The sequence below is a fragment of the Salmo trutta genome, chromosome 15 (assembly GCF_901001165.1).
Source record: "Salmo trutta chromosome 15, fSalTru1.1, whole genome shotgun sequence".
Taxonomy (NCBI): Eukaryota; Metazoa; Chordata; class Actinopteri; order Salmoniformes; family Salmonidae; genus Salmo; species Salmo trutta.
Window position 1 is genome coordinate 31,592,544 of NC_042971.1, and position 12,514 is coordinate 31,605,057.

General features: G+C 45.3%; 1 protein-coding gene across 3 annotated transcripts in view; it reads left to right on the top strand.

Annotated features, from left to right (window-relative positions):
* Positions 1–12,514, top strand: part of LOC115148820 (drebrin) — a 98,963-nt gene that overhangs the window by 71,696 nt on the left and 14,753 nt on the right. For 2 of the 3 annotated variants that reach the window (XM_029691074.1, XM_029691076.1), the window contains exons 3-5: positions 1,219–1,331; positions 4,169–4,258; positions 8,174–8,323. In XM_029691074.1, the coding sequence (XP_029546934.1) occupies positions 1,219–1,331; positions 4,169–4,258; positions 8,174–8,323 (353 nt within the window). The remainder of the gene's footprint in view (positions 1–1,218; positions 1,332–4,168; positions 4,259–8,173; positions 8,324–12,514) is intronic. The other variant, XM_029691075.1, reaches the window with a different exon arrangement.

The window sequence follows — 12,514 nt, forward strand, 5'->3', positions numbered from 1 at the left end:
CCGTGTACGGGTGTAAAGGGCTTGGGGAAAGAGCCTGCAATTGACTAATAGTGACCCTTTGTCTGGAGGGGAAATGTGGCAGTAGAGGGCATGCTTATTAGCTTTGAGGCCTCCATTGAAAGTGACAGCCAGCCATTGTTTTTGGTGTTAAGATGATAACTATTCCATTAGGAATGCCATAATCATTTATTTCATTAGTTAGTTATTATGCCTGTTAATGAAAGTGTTCCATATCTCAGATACACAGAACAGTACCTGGTGCTTTCCTCTCACTGCTCTGTTAATTATGTCTGGGAGAGATGCTAGGTTGGCCTTGTCTTCTGAGATCTACTGTTATCCCTGGTGGAGGCTTCTAAACGCGTACACAGACAGACAGACAGACAGACAGACAGACAGACAGACAGACAGACAGACAGACAGACAGACAGACAGACAGACAGACAGACAGACAGACAGACAGACAGACAGACAGACAGACAGACAATGATTTATTGCCATGTTTGAGGAGAGGCAGACATCAGTCATCCTATTGGTATACAGTAGGTGGAGTGGGCGGGCTGGACCAGTGATGCCTCACACTGATTCGACAGATAGGCTTTGGGTTATGTTTGAGAGTGTGTGATGCTGTTGGTGGCAGCTCTGTTTACTTGCGTAAGAGTAGTCAGGTGTGAGTGTGGCGTCGCATCATGACCCTGTGAAAGACGCAGGTGTGTGTCTGCACTCCACACCCCCACCCCACTTCACACAGTCAGCTGCCTCGCCATCTCAATACCTTTACCATAGATGAGATTTTAATATTTCAACAGTGCATTGCTACAGTTGACTGGAGGTTGCCTTTTCTCAGTGGACTTAAGCCTGCCATACTTCCAGACTGCAGCTCTCCTCAGTGTAAGTCATGGAGGACATGCATCTGCCCACCAACCAGCCAGAACTATCACTATCAAGCTATTTAATGATTCCATTGGATGGTAACAGTGAGGATCATATAGGGCAGAGAGCTGCCTCTGCCTGGAGCAGTATAGCGCTGAAGTGTGAGGCACTGGGGAACATAATGTGGAGGGCAGGGATTGGGTTAGAGGGTAACAGGTCAGCCTGGATAGTGGTATTGGTGTGATTTTTGTGGAAATCTTGCACCTCTCCATCAAATTTTTTTTTCTCCTATTGCTCCCTTCCTACTATTCCTCCCTCCTCTACCTCCTCTTCCACCTCCTCCCCTAGCTGGAGGTCTACCGGAGATCACAGTAACCTTCGACAATGGCAGGGTCATGTACGGCTTCTGCAGCCTGAAGGAGCCCACGGCCTCACTGCCGCGCTACGTCCTCATCAACTGGGTGAGTCGTGTGTTTGTGTTTCACAATAAATCAAAATAAGAAATAAGAACACGAAAAAGTAAGCATACTATATATGGCGTCATTCAGTTCCAGTACCATGTTTACAATGTGCAGGGATACGGGAGTGATTGAGGTAGATATGTATACAGGCAAGGTGACTAGGCATCAGGATATATGATAAACAGAGTAGCATTATATTTTTGGTCAGTATATGTCTATAAATGTGTGTACAGTATACAGTACCAGTCAAAAGTTTGGACACCTACACATTTTTCTTTATTTTTACTGTTTTCGACATTGTAGAATAGTAGTGAAGACATCAAAACTATGAAATAACACATATGGAATCATGTAGTGACCAAAAAAGTGTGAAACAAATCCAAATATAATTTATATTTGAGATTCTTCAAAGTAGCCACCCTTTTCCTTGATGACAGCTTTGCACACTCTTGGAATTCTCTCAACCAGCTTCATGAGGTAGTCACCTGGAATGCATTTCAATTAACAGGTTTGCCTTGTTAAGAGTTAATTTGTGGAATTTCTTTCCTTAATGCGTTTGAGCCAATCAGTTGTGTTGTGACAAGGTAGGGGTGGTTTACAGAAGATAGTCTTTTACCAAATAGGGCTAAGTCCATATTATGGCAAGAACAGCTCAAATAAGCAAAGAGAAACGACAGTCCATTACTTTAAGACATGAAGGTTAGTCAATATGGAAAATTTCAAGAACTTCGAAAATCTATTCAAGTGCAGTCGCAAAACCCATCAAGCGCCATGATGAAACTGGTTCTCATGAGGACCGCCACAGGAAAGGAAGACCCAGAGTTACATCTGCTGCAGAGGATGAATTCATTAGAATTACCAGCCTCAGAAATTGCAGCCTCACAGAGTTCAAGTAGCAGACACTTCTCAACGTCAACTGTTCAGAGGAGACTGCGTGAATCAGGCCTTTGCTGCAAAGAAACCACTACTAAAGTACACCAATAATAAGAAGAGACTTGCTTGGGCCAAGAAACACGTCAGATGAGTCAAAGTTAGACATTTTTGGTTCCAACCTCTGTGTCTTTGTGAACCAACCTCCAGCCTCTTTTTTAATTTTTAATTTTTTTTTAATTCAAGACGTACTTTACCAGCTTGGCATCCCATCTGGTTTGAATTTTGTGGGAATTATCATTTGTTTTTCAACAGGACAATGACCCAACACACCTCCAGGCTGTGTAAGGGCTATTTGACCAAGAAGGAGAGTGATGGAGTGCTTCATCAGATGATCTGGCCTCCACTATCACCCGACTTCAACCCAATTGAGATGGTTTGGGATGAGTTGGACTGCAGAGTGAAGGAAAAACAGCCAATAAGTGCTCAGCATATACTGGGAACTCCTTCAAGACTGTTGGAAAAGCATTCCAGGTGAAGCTGGTTGAAAGAATGCCAAGTGTGCAAAGCTGTCATCAAGGCAAAGGGTGGCTACTTTGAAGAATGTCAAATATAAAATATATTTTGATTTGTGTAACACTTTTTTGTTTACTACATGATTCCATATGTGTTATTTCATTTTTTGATGTCTTCACTATTATTCTACAATGTAGAAAATAGTAAAAATAAAGAAACTCTTGAACGAGTAGGTGTGTCCAAACTTTTGACTGATACTGTATGTGCATCTCTGTTTATGGGTATACACTGTATGTGTTGTGTTACACATGCTTTCTCTCTGATGGCCCAAGCCCTCCCTCCTACTAGAGTGAAGCTTAGAGGAATAGGAGCTCAGGCAGTCGGAGACAGCCTAATGGGCTATCTGTCCATATCCTTGTGGCAGGCCCAGACATCCCCTCTGGCTACTGGTCTCTATCACAGCACCTCTCACCACTCTGCTCTGCACTGACCCATATACTGTAGCACACAGCAGAATGACAATCAGGATTTAAATTTGCAGTAGCTAGTGCTTTCCTCAAATCAAAACCCTTTACATTGTGACATTGTAGCTAACTCATACCAAATACAGTATGAAGCGCTCATGCATGAAGATTGGACTAAACTGAATGGGATAAGTATACAGCAAATGTTATAATGTATTTGTCACAATAGAAAATTGGGATGAAGGGGGGGAGAAAGCAGGAGAGAAGTTGGAATGGCCCTACAGTGAGGGTATCTTGTTCATTATTTCAACCCTTCATTTTGGGTTCCTTGTAATTCTCAGGCACTGCAGTCGCCCATCAACTCCCCTCAAACAGGAAACTGAAAATGTGTCGTTTCTTGTTGTCCTTATAAGTTCTGAGATGTGATTTAATAGTGAAGTATTTAGAGCAGTTCTCCAGAGATGTTTCATTAACTAGGTGAATAGCCCTGAAATTGGTGTTATTTGACCGATTATTGTATTTGATCATTCTGTAGCAGCAGTACCAAATCAGTAGCCATGTGTTTTTATGCATGATTACTGTTCCACTATTCGTTTTATGTAATCAGTGGCCATTGTGTATATTTACCGTTGTTTTCAAAAGGCCATGATAATGTCATCCTACCAGGAATTTTCCTTTTGAGGAACAACACTTCATACATTTACTACTGGAAAACTGAAACTTAAAGACACCAATTTAAAGTTGAATACAATTGTCTCTTGAGTCCTTAAACACACAACGCGTTATACACTTGATCGAGACCATCAAATCCTTTCATTGTGGTTACTTTGATTGATTGATGATGAAGATTGTATCCTTGAAATGGGTAACACAGAAGCTAACCTGCCTTTCCTGTCTTCCCTCTTTCGCCCCTTCCCCCATTTCCCTCTCCTCTCCCTCTCTGTCCTCTCCTCTCCCTCTCTGTCCTCTCCTTTTCTCCTCTCCCAGGTTGGTGAGGATGTGCCTGATGCAAGGAAGTGTCAGTGTGCCAGCCATGTGGCTAACATTGCAGAGTTTTTCCAGGTCAGTCTCACTGAGGTAAACCCAACTGCTACTCTAAGACTCTCTCTCTAAGACACATTGTTGTAACTGTTTATTAAAACTTCCCTGGATTACTAAATTAAAATATATTTGATGTCTGATGAATGCCATCTGCTTCTCTGCGCCCGTTTTGTTTAAAGTGTCTCAGAGTTGGAGTGCTGATCTTGGATCAGGTCCCCCTGTCCATAATCTTATGAATTATAATGTAAAAAAGCAAACCGATTTCCTCGTCCTTATGAATATGGGCCTAGATTCTCCTCCAGGGTCCTTCAGTGATGCTCTTTTAATGTCTTGGATCTAAAATATGGAGAGAAAGACTCTACTGGCATCTACCAGCCCGGCCAGAGCAGAGGCCTAGGGCCATTTTAGCTTCTTGTTGAGATTCAGCTCAGTCATTCTGGGTATTGGAGTGATTCCACTGGTCCGCCCACAGGATCAGTAGAGGTTATGTGTGTGTGTATATGTATGGATGACTAACACAGCACTCTCTAATGTTATTGTGAACAAGGTGCTCGGCGGTAGGAGACAGATAAATGACAATTCTTTCTGCCTTTTTATCCGCGGTGTCTCCTGAATAATTGGGGCGGCAGGTAGCCTAGTGGTTCGAGCGTTGGGCCAGTAACCGAAAGGTTGCTGAATTGAATCCCGTGCTGACAAGGTAAAAACCTGTCATTCTGCCCCTGAACAAGGCAGTTGACCCACTGTTCCCCGGTAGGCCATCATTGTAAATAAGAATTTGTTCTTAACTGACTTGCCTAGTTAAATAAAGATTTTAAAATATATAAACTGCTCAAAAAAATAAAGGGAACACTTAAACAACACAATGTAACTCCAAGTCAATCACACTTCTGTGAAATCAAACTGTCCACTTAGGAAGCAACACTGATTGACAATAAATTTCACATGCTGTTGTGCAAATGGAATAGACAACAGGTGGAAATTATAGGCAATTAGCAAGACACCCCCAATAAAGGAGTGGTTCTGCAGGTGGGGACCACAGACCACTTCTCAGTTCCTATGCTTCCTGCCTGATGTTTTGGTCAATTTTGAATGCTGGCGGTGCTTTCACTCTAGTGGTAGCATGAGACGGAGTCTACAACCCACACAAGTGGCTCAGGTAGTGCAGCTCATCCAGGATGGCACATCAATGCGAGCTGTGGCAAGAAGGTTTGCTGTGTCTGTCAGCGTAGTGTCCAGAGCATGGAGGCGCTACCAGGAGACAGGCCAGTACATCAGGAGACGTGGAGGAGGCCGTAGGAGGGCAACAACCCAGCAGCAGGACCGCTACCTCTGCCTTTGTGCAAGGAGGAGCAGGAGAAGCACTGCCAGAGCCCTGCAAAATTACCTCCAGCAGGCCACAAATGTGCATGTGTTTGCTCAAACGGTCAGAAACAGACTCCATGAGGGTGGTATGAGGGCCCGACGTCCACAGGTGGGGGTTGTGCTTACAGCCCAACACCGTGCAGGACGTTTGGCATTTGCCAGAGAACACCAAGATTGGCAAATTCGCCACTGGCGCCCTGTGCTCTTCACAGATGAAAGCAGGTTCACACTGAGCACGTGACAGACGTGACAGAGTCTGGAGACGCCGTGGAGAACGTTCTGCTGCCTGCAACATCCTCCAGCATGACCGGTTTGGCGGTGGGTCAGTCATGGTGTGGGGTGGCATTTCTTTGGGGGGCCGCACAGCCCTCCATGTGCTCGCCAGAGGTAGCCTGACTGCCATTAGGTACCGAGATGAGATCCTCAGACCCCTTGTGAGACCATATGCTGGTGCGGTTGGCCCTGGGTTCCTCCTAATGCAAGACAATGCTAGACCTCATGTGGCTGGAGTGTGTCAGCAGTTCCTGCAAGAGGAAGGCATTGATGCTATGGACTGGCCCGCCCGTTCCCCAGACCTGAATCCAATTGAGCACATCTGGGACATCATGTCTCGCTCCATCCACCAACGCCACGTTGCACCACAGACTGTCCAGGAGTTGGCGGATGCTTTAGTCCAGGTCTGGGAGGAGATCCCTCAGGAGACCATCCGCCACCTCATCAGGAGCATGCCCAGGCGTTGTAGGGAGGTCATACAGGCACGTGGAGGCCACACACACTACTGAGCCTCATTTTGACTTGTTTTAAGGACATTACATCAAAGTTGGATCAGCCTGTAGTGTGGTTTTCCACTTTAATTTTGAGTGTGACTCCAAATCCAGACCTCCATGGGTTGATAAATTGGATTTCAATTGATTATTTTTGTGTGATTTTGTTGTCAGCACATTCAACTATGTAAAGAAAAAAGTATTTAATAAGATTATTTCTTTCATTCAGATCTAGGATGTGTTGTTTAAGTGTTCCCTTTATTTTTTTGAGCAGTGTATGTATATATATGTGTGTGTGTGTGTGTGTGTGTGTGTGTGTGTGAAAGAGAGATGGAGATAAAGAGCAGAGTCTTTCTCCTGACTGTGAAGGCCATGGAGCTGGAGGAATCCTGGCTAGCCAGCCTCAGTCAATTGATGTGAAGTGTCTGTCACCTTCGCCTTAACGTGGCCATCTGCTTGCTCACACTGACGGCCCTGGCCTTCGATTTAATGTGGGATTAGTTGGTTGAAAAGGCTTCAGTTAGCTGGGAGACACAAACACAGGCAGGCAGGACACACATGGAGACAGGCTCGCACATACACACATTTACACACACACACAGGCAGACGTGTGTATGGTTTATCCTGTCTCAGACATCATCCTTATGCACACACAACAGGATCCCCACAGCATCATTCTCACTCCCACACACAACAGCCATTTTGATCTGTGTATCTTCTATAATACTCTGGTTTCTGGGAACACGACTGAGCGTACAAAACCTTAGGAACACCTGCTCTTTCCATGACAGAGACTGACCAGGAGAAAGCTATGATCCCTTATTGATGTCACCTGTTAAATCCACTTCAATCAGTGTAGATGAAGGGGTGTAGACAATTGACAATTGAGACATTGTGTATGTGTGCCATTCAGAGGGTGAATGGGCAAGACAAATATTGAAGTGCCTTTGAACGGGGTATGGTAGTAGGTGCCAGGCGCACTGGTTTGAGTTTGTGAAGAACTTTAACGCTGCTGGGTTTTTCACACTCAACAGTTTCCCGTGTGTATCAAGAATGGTCCACCACCCAAAGGACATCCAGCCAACTTGACACAACAGCGGGAAGCATTGGAGTCAACATGGGCTAGTATCCCTGTGGAACACTTTCGACACCTTGTACTCCATGCCCTGACAAGTTGAGGCTGTTCTGAGGGCAAAAGGGGGTGCAACTCAATGTTAGGAAGGTGTTCCTAATCTTTTGTACACTCAGTGTATATGTGCATGATATTAAACACTGTTGGATGTTTGATGTCTTTTAGCTTCGATCAACAGTCTGGCATGGGGCACATATGCATTTCTCCCTCACCCCTCTTGACCTCTCTTGACCTCTATTTCTCTTGACCTCTCTTTCCCTCTCTTTCTTGACCTCTCTTTCCCTCTCTTTCCCATTCTCTCTTGACCTCTCTTCCCTCTCTCTGTTGACCTCTCTTTCCCTCTCTGTTGACCTCTCTTTCCCTCTCTGTTGACCTCTCTTTCCCTCTCTGTTGACCTCTCTTTCCCTCTCTGTTGACCTCTCTTTCCCTCTCTCTTGCATCCCACGCTCTATTTCTCCCTTTTCTCTCCATGACATAACCAATTTTATCCTTCCAGCCATGTGTTCTGTGGCTCTAAAGCTGGTGTGTGTGTGTTTCCCCAATCAAAGGTTGCAGAGGAGGCCTGTGCCCTGTAGTCTGACACTAATAGAACCCCTGGGATCTTGCTCCTGTTACCGTGGGATACCATCTCACACAATCAATTTAAAGGGGAAGAGGCCATTGAAGAGCCGTTTTTTGCTTTTCTGCCCGCAGGGAGTCAACATCATCATCAATGCCAGCACCATGGATGACATCGAACCATCCGCCATTGGACAGAGACTGACCAATGGGACGGCTTCGGTGGCCAGCCCCGTCCTCAGCCGTCTGAGAAACAGAGAGGAGGAGAACGGAGAGCTTGGAGTGGTACAAGAGAGGGGGAGGGATGGGGGGGTGGATAGGAGGTGGGGTGATGGTGGAGAGATGGAGGATAAGATGGAGAGCTATAAGGAGAGAGGTGGATTAGAAGGATGGAGAGAGAGTTGGTGGAGGGATAGATGCAGAGGGAGAGAGTTATTGAAGGAGAAGATATAGGTTTAAGGGAAAGAGTGACGGTCTGGCAGGAGAGGGGAGCAGGTGTTACGACAGAGGTTAAAATAAATTCCCTTTTTCTCCCCAATTTTGTGGTATCCAATTGGTAGTTAGTCTTGTCCCATCGCTGCAACTCCCGTACGGACTCGGGAGAGGCGAAGGTCGAGAGCCATGCGTCCTCCTAAACACGATCCTGCCAAGCCGCACTGCTTCTTGGCACACTGCTCACTTAACCCGGAAGCCAGCCGCACCAATGTGTTGGAGGAAACACCGTCCAACTGGTGACCGGGTCAGCGTGCATGTGCCCAGCCCACCACAGGAGTTGCTAGAGCGTGATAGGACAAGGACATCTCGGCCAGCCAAACCCTCCCCTAACCCCGACGAGGCTGGGCCAATTGTGCGCCACCTCATGGGTCTCCCAGTCGGGGCCGGCTGCAACACAGCCCGGGATCGAACCCGGATCTGTAGTAACACCGATGCAGTGCCTTTAGACCGCAGTCCCACTCGGGAGGCCCTCGAGTTCTCTATTAGTGTGATGTGTGTCACAAGGCTACAGCCATGTTACTATTTTAGAGGAGAGAGTGGGGGAGAGGGAGGGAGAGATTCAGAGAGGGAGACGACGGAGGGAGAGACTCGGAGAGGGAGACGGGAGAGACTCGGAGAGGGAGAGACTCGGAGAGGGAGAGACTCGGAGAGGGAGAGACTCGGAGAGGGAGAGACTCGGAGAGGGAGAGAAAAGCCGGAGGGAGAGAGGGAGAGAAAAGCCGGAGGGAGAGAGGGAGAGAAAAGCAGGAGGGAGAGACTCAGAGGGGGAGAGAAAAGCAAGAGGGAGAGAAAGCGTTGGAACGGACCTCTGAGAGCCTGGCATTGTTAATGTTTAGGAACTGAGACAATAGGCCTTACTGTGTGTCAGAGGGTTAATAAGGAATGAGCCACTCAGCTGGACAGCTAGCAGGCTCATTCTCTCTCTGTTTATCTGGGCACAACTGAAGTAGTACGTTAGGCTAGCCGCTACACTAAAGATGCATTACATTCTGATAATGTTGGCAAAACATGACCACATGTTGAAGCAAATAACTAGAGCTTGAAGGTTGAGATGACACTAACAAAATGCACTAGATCATTTGTTTTTTACAATGGGAAAGGCGGTTCTAGTATTCAACATGCTTAAAGTGTCACACTGGGGACTTTTGAACAGGCTACCTTGTGGATCCACAGTACATTCAGAAAGTATTCACTTTTTCCACATTTTACAGCCTGAATTTAAAATTGATAACATCTATATTTTGTCACTGGCCTACACACACAGTACCCCATAATGTAAAAGTGGAATTGTTATTTTTTCAGACATTTTTACAAATTTAATAAAAAATAAAAAGCTGAAAAAAAGCAGGAGTAAAAATGTGCTTAAAAAGTCACATAATGAGTTGCATGGACTCACTCTGTGTGCAATAGTGTTTAACATGATTTTTTTATGACTACCTCATCTCTGTACCCCACACATTCAATTATCTGTAAGGTCCATCAGTCAAACAGTGAATTTCAAACACAAAGTCCAGGGAGGTTTTCCAATGCTTCACAAAGAAAGGTACCTATTGGTAGATGGGTACAAAAAAAGCTGACATTGAATATCCCTTTGAGCATGGTGAAGTTATTAATTACACTTTGAATGGTGTATCTATACATCCAGTCACTACAAATATACAGGCGTCTTTCCTAACTCAGTTGCCAGAGAGGAAGGAAACCACTCGGATTTCACCATGAGGCCAATGGGGACTTTAAAACAGTTAGACTTTAATGGCTGTGATGGGAGAAAATGGAGAATGGATCAAAAACATTGTAGTTACTCCACAATACTAACCTAAATGACAGAGTGAAAAGAATGAAGTCTGTACAGAATAAAAAATATTCCAAAACATGCATCCTGTTTGCTATAAGGCACAAAAGTATAACAGCAAAAAATGTGGCACAGAAATGAACTTTATGTCCTGAATACCAAGTGTTATGTTTGGGGAAAATCCAATAAACACATTGCTGAGTACCACTCTTCATATTTTTATGCCTGATGGTGGCTGGATCATGTTATGGGTATGCTTGTCATCGGCAAAGACTAGGGAGTTTTTTTGAATAAAAAGTAAGTGAATAGAGGTAAGCACAGGCAAAATCCTAAAGCTGGTTCAGTCTGATTTCCAACAAGCACTGGGAGATAAATTCACCTTTCAGCAGGACAATAACCTAAAAGACAAGACCAAATATACACTGGAGTTGCTTACAAGATGACATTGAATGTTCCTGAGTGGCCTAGTTAAAGTTTTGACTTAAATCGTCTTGAAAATCTATGGGAAGACTTGAAAATGGCTCTCTAGCGATGATCAACAACCAACTTGACAGAGCTTGAGGAATTTAAAAAAGAATGTGCAAATATTGTACAATCCTGGTGTACAAAGCTCTTAGAGACTTACCCAGAAAGGCTCTTCTACACTTCTCCAAAGTATTGACTCATGGTTGAATACGTATGGAAATGAGATATAAACTGAGCAAAAAAAGAAACGTCCTCTCACTGTCAACTGTGTTTATTTTCATCAAACTTAACGTGTAAATATTTGTATCAACATAAGTTTCAACAACTGAGACAAACTGAACAAGTTCCACAGACGTGACTTACAGAAATGGAATAATGTGTCTCTGAACAAAGGGGGGGTCAAAATCCAAAGTAACAGTCAGTATCTAGTGTGGCCACCAGCTGCATTAAGTACTGCAGTGCATCTCCTCCTCATGGACTGCACCAGATTTGCCAGTTCTTGCTGTGAGATGTTACCCCACTCTTCCACCAAGGCATTTCTGGGGGGAATGGCCCTAGCCCTCACCCTCCGATCCAACAGGTCCCAGATGTGCTCAATGGGATTGAGATCCGGGCTCTTCGCTGGCCATGGCAGAATACTGACATTCCTGTCTTGCAGGAAATCACGCACAGAACATGCTGGAGGGTGATGTCAGGATGAGCCTGCAGGAAGGGTACCACATGAGGGAGGAGGATGTCTTCCCTGTAATGCACAGCGTTGAGATTGCCTGCAATGACAACAAGCTCAGTCCGATGATGCTGTGACACACCGCCCCAGACCATGACGGACCTTCCACCTTCAAATCGATCCCGCTCCAGAGTACAGGCCTCGGTGTAACGCTCATTCCTTCGACGATAAACAAGAATCCGACCATCACCCCAGGTGTGACAAAACCGCGACTCATCAGTGAAGAGCACTTTTTGCCAGTCCTGTCTGGTCCAGCGACGGTGGGTTCGTGCCCATAGGTGACGTTGTTGCCGGTGATATCTGGTGAGGACCTGCCTTACAACAAGCTTACAACCCCTCAGTCCAGCCTCTCTCGGCCTATTGCGGACAGTCTAACCACTTATGGAGGAATTGTGCGTTCCTGGTGTGCGTTCCTGGTGTATCTCGGGCAGTTGTTGTTGCCATTCTGTACCTGTCCCGCAGGTGTGATGTTCGGTTGTACCGATCCTGTGCAGGTGTTGTTACACGTGGTCTGCCACTGCGAGGACGATCAGCTGTCCGTCCTGTCTCCCTGTAGCGCTGTCTTAGGCGTCTCACAGTATGGACATTGCAATGTATTGCCCTGGCCACATCTACAGTCCTCATGCCTCCTTGCAGCATGCCTAAGGCACGTTCACACAGATGAGCAGGGACCCTGGGCATCTTTATTTTTGTGTTTTTCAGAGTCTGTAGAAAGGCCTCTTTAGTGTCCTAAGTTTTCATAACTGACCTAAATTGCCTACCGTCTGTAAGCGGTTAGTGTCTTATTGACCGTTCCACAGATGCATGTTCATTAATTGTTTATGGTTCATTGAACAAGCATGGGAAACAGTGTTTAAACCCTTTACAATGAAGATCTGTGAAGTTCTTTGGATTTTTACGAATTATCTTTGAAAGACGGGGTCCTGAAAAAGGGACGTTTCTTTTTTTCTGAATTTATCTGTATTTCATGTTCAATAAATTTGCAAACATTTCTAAA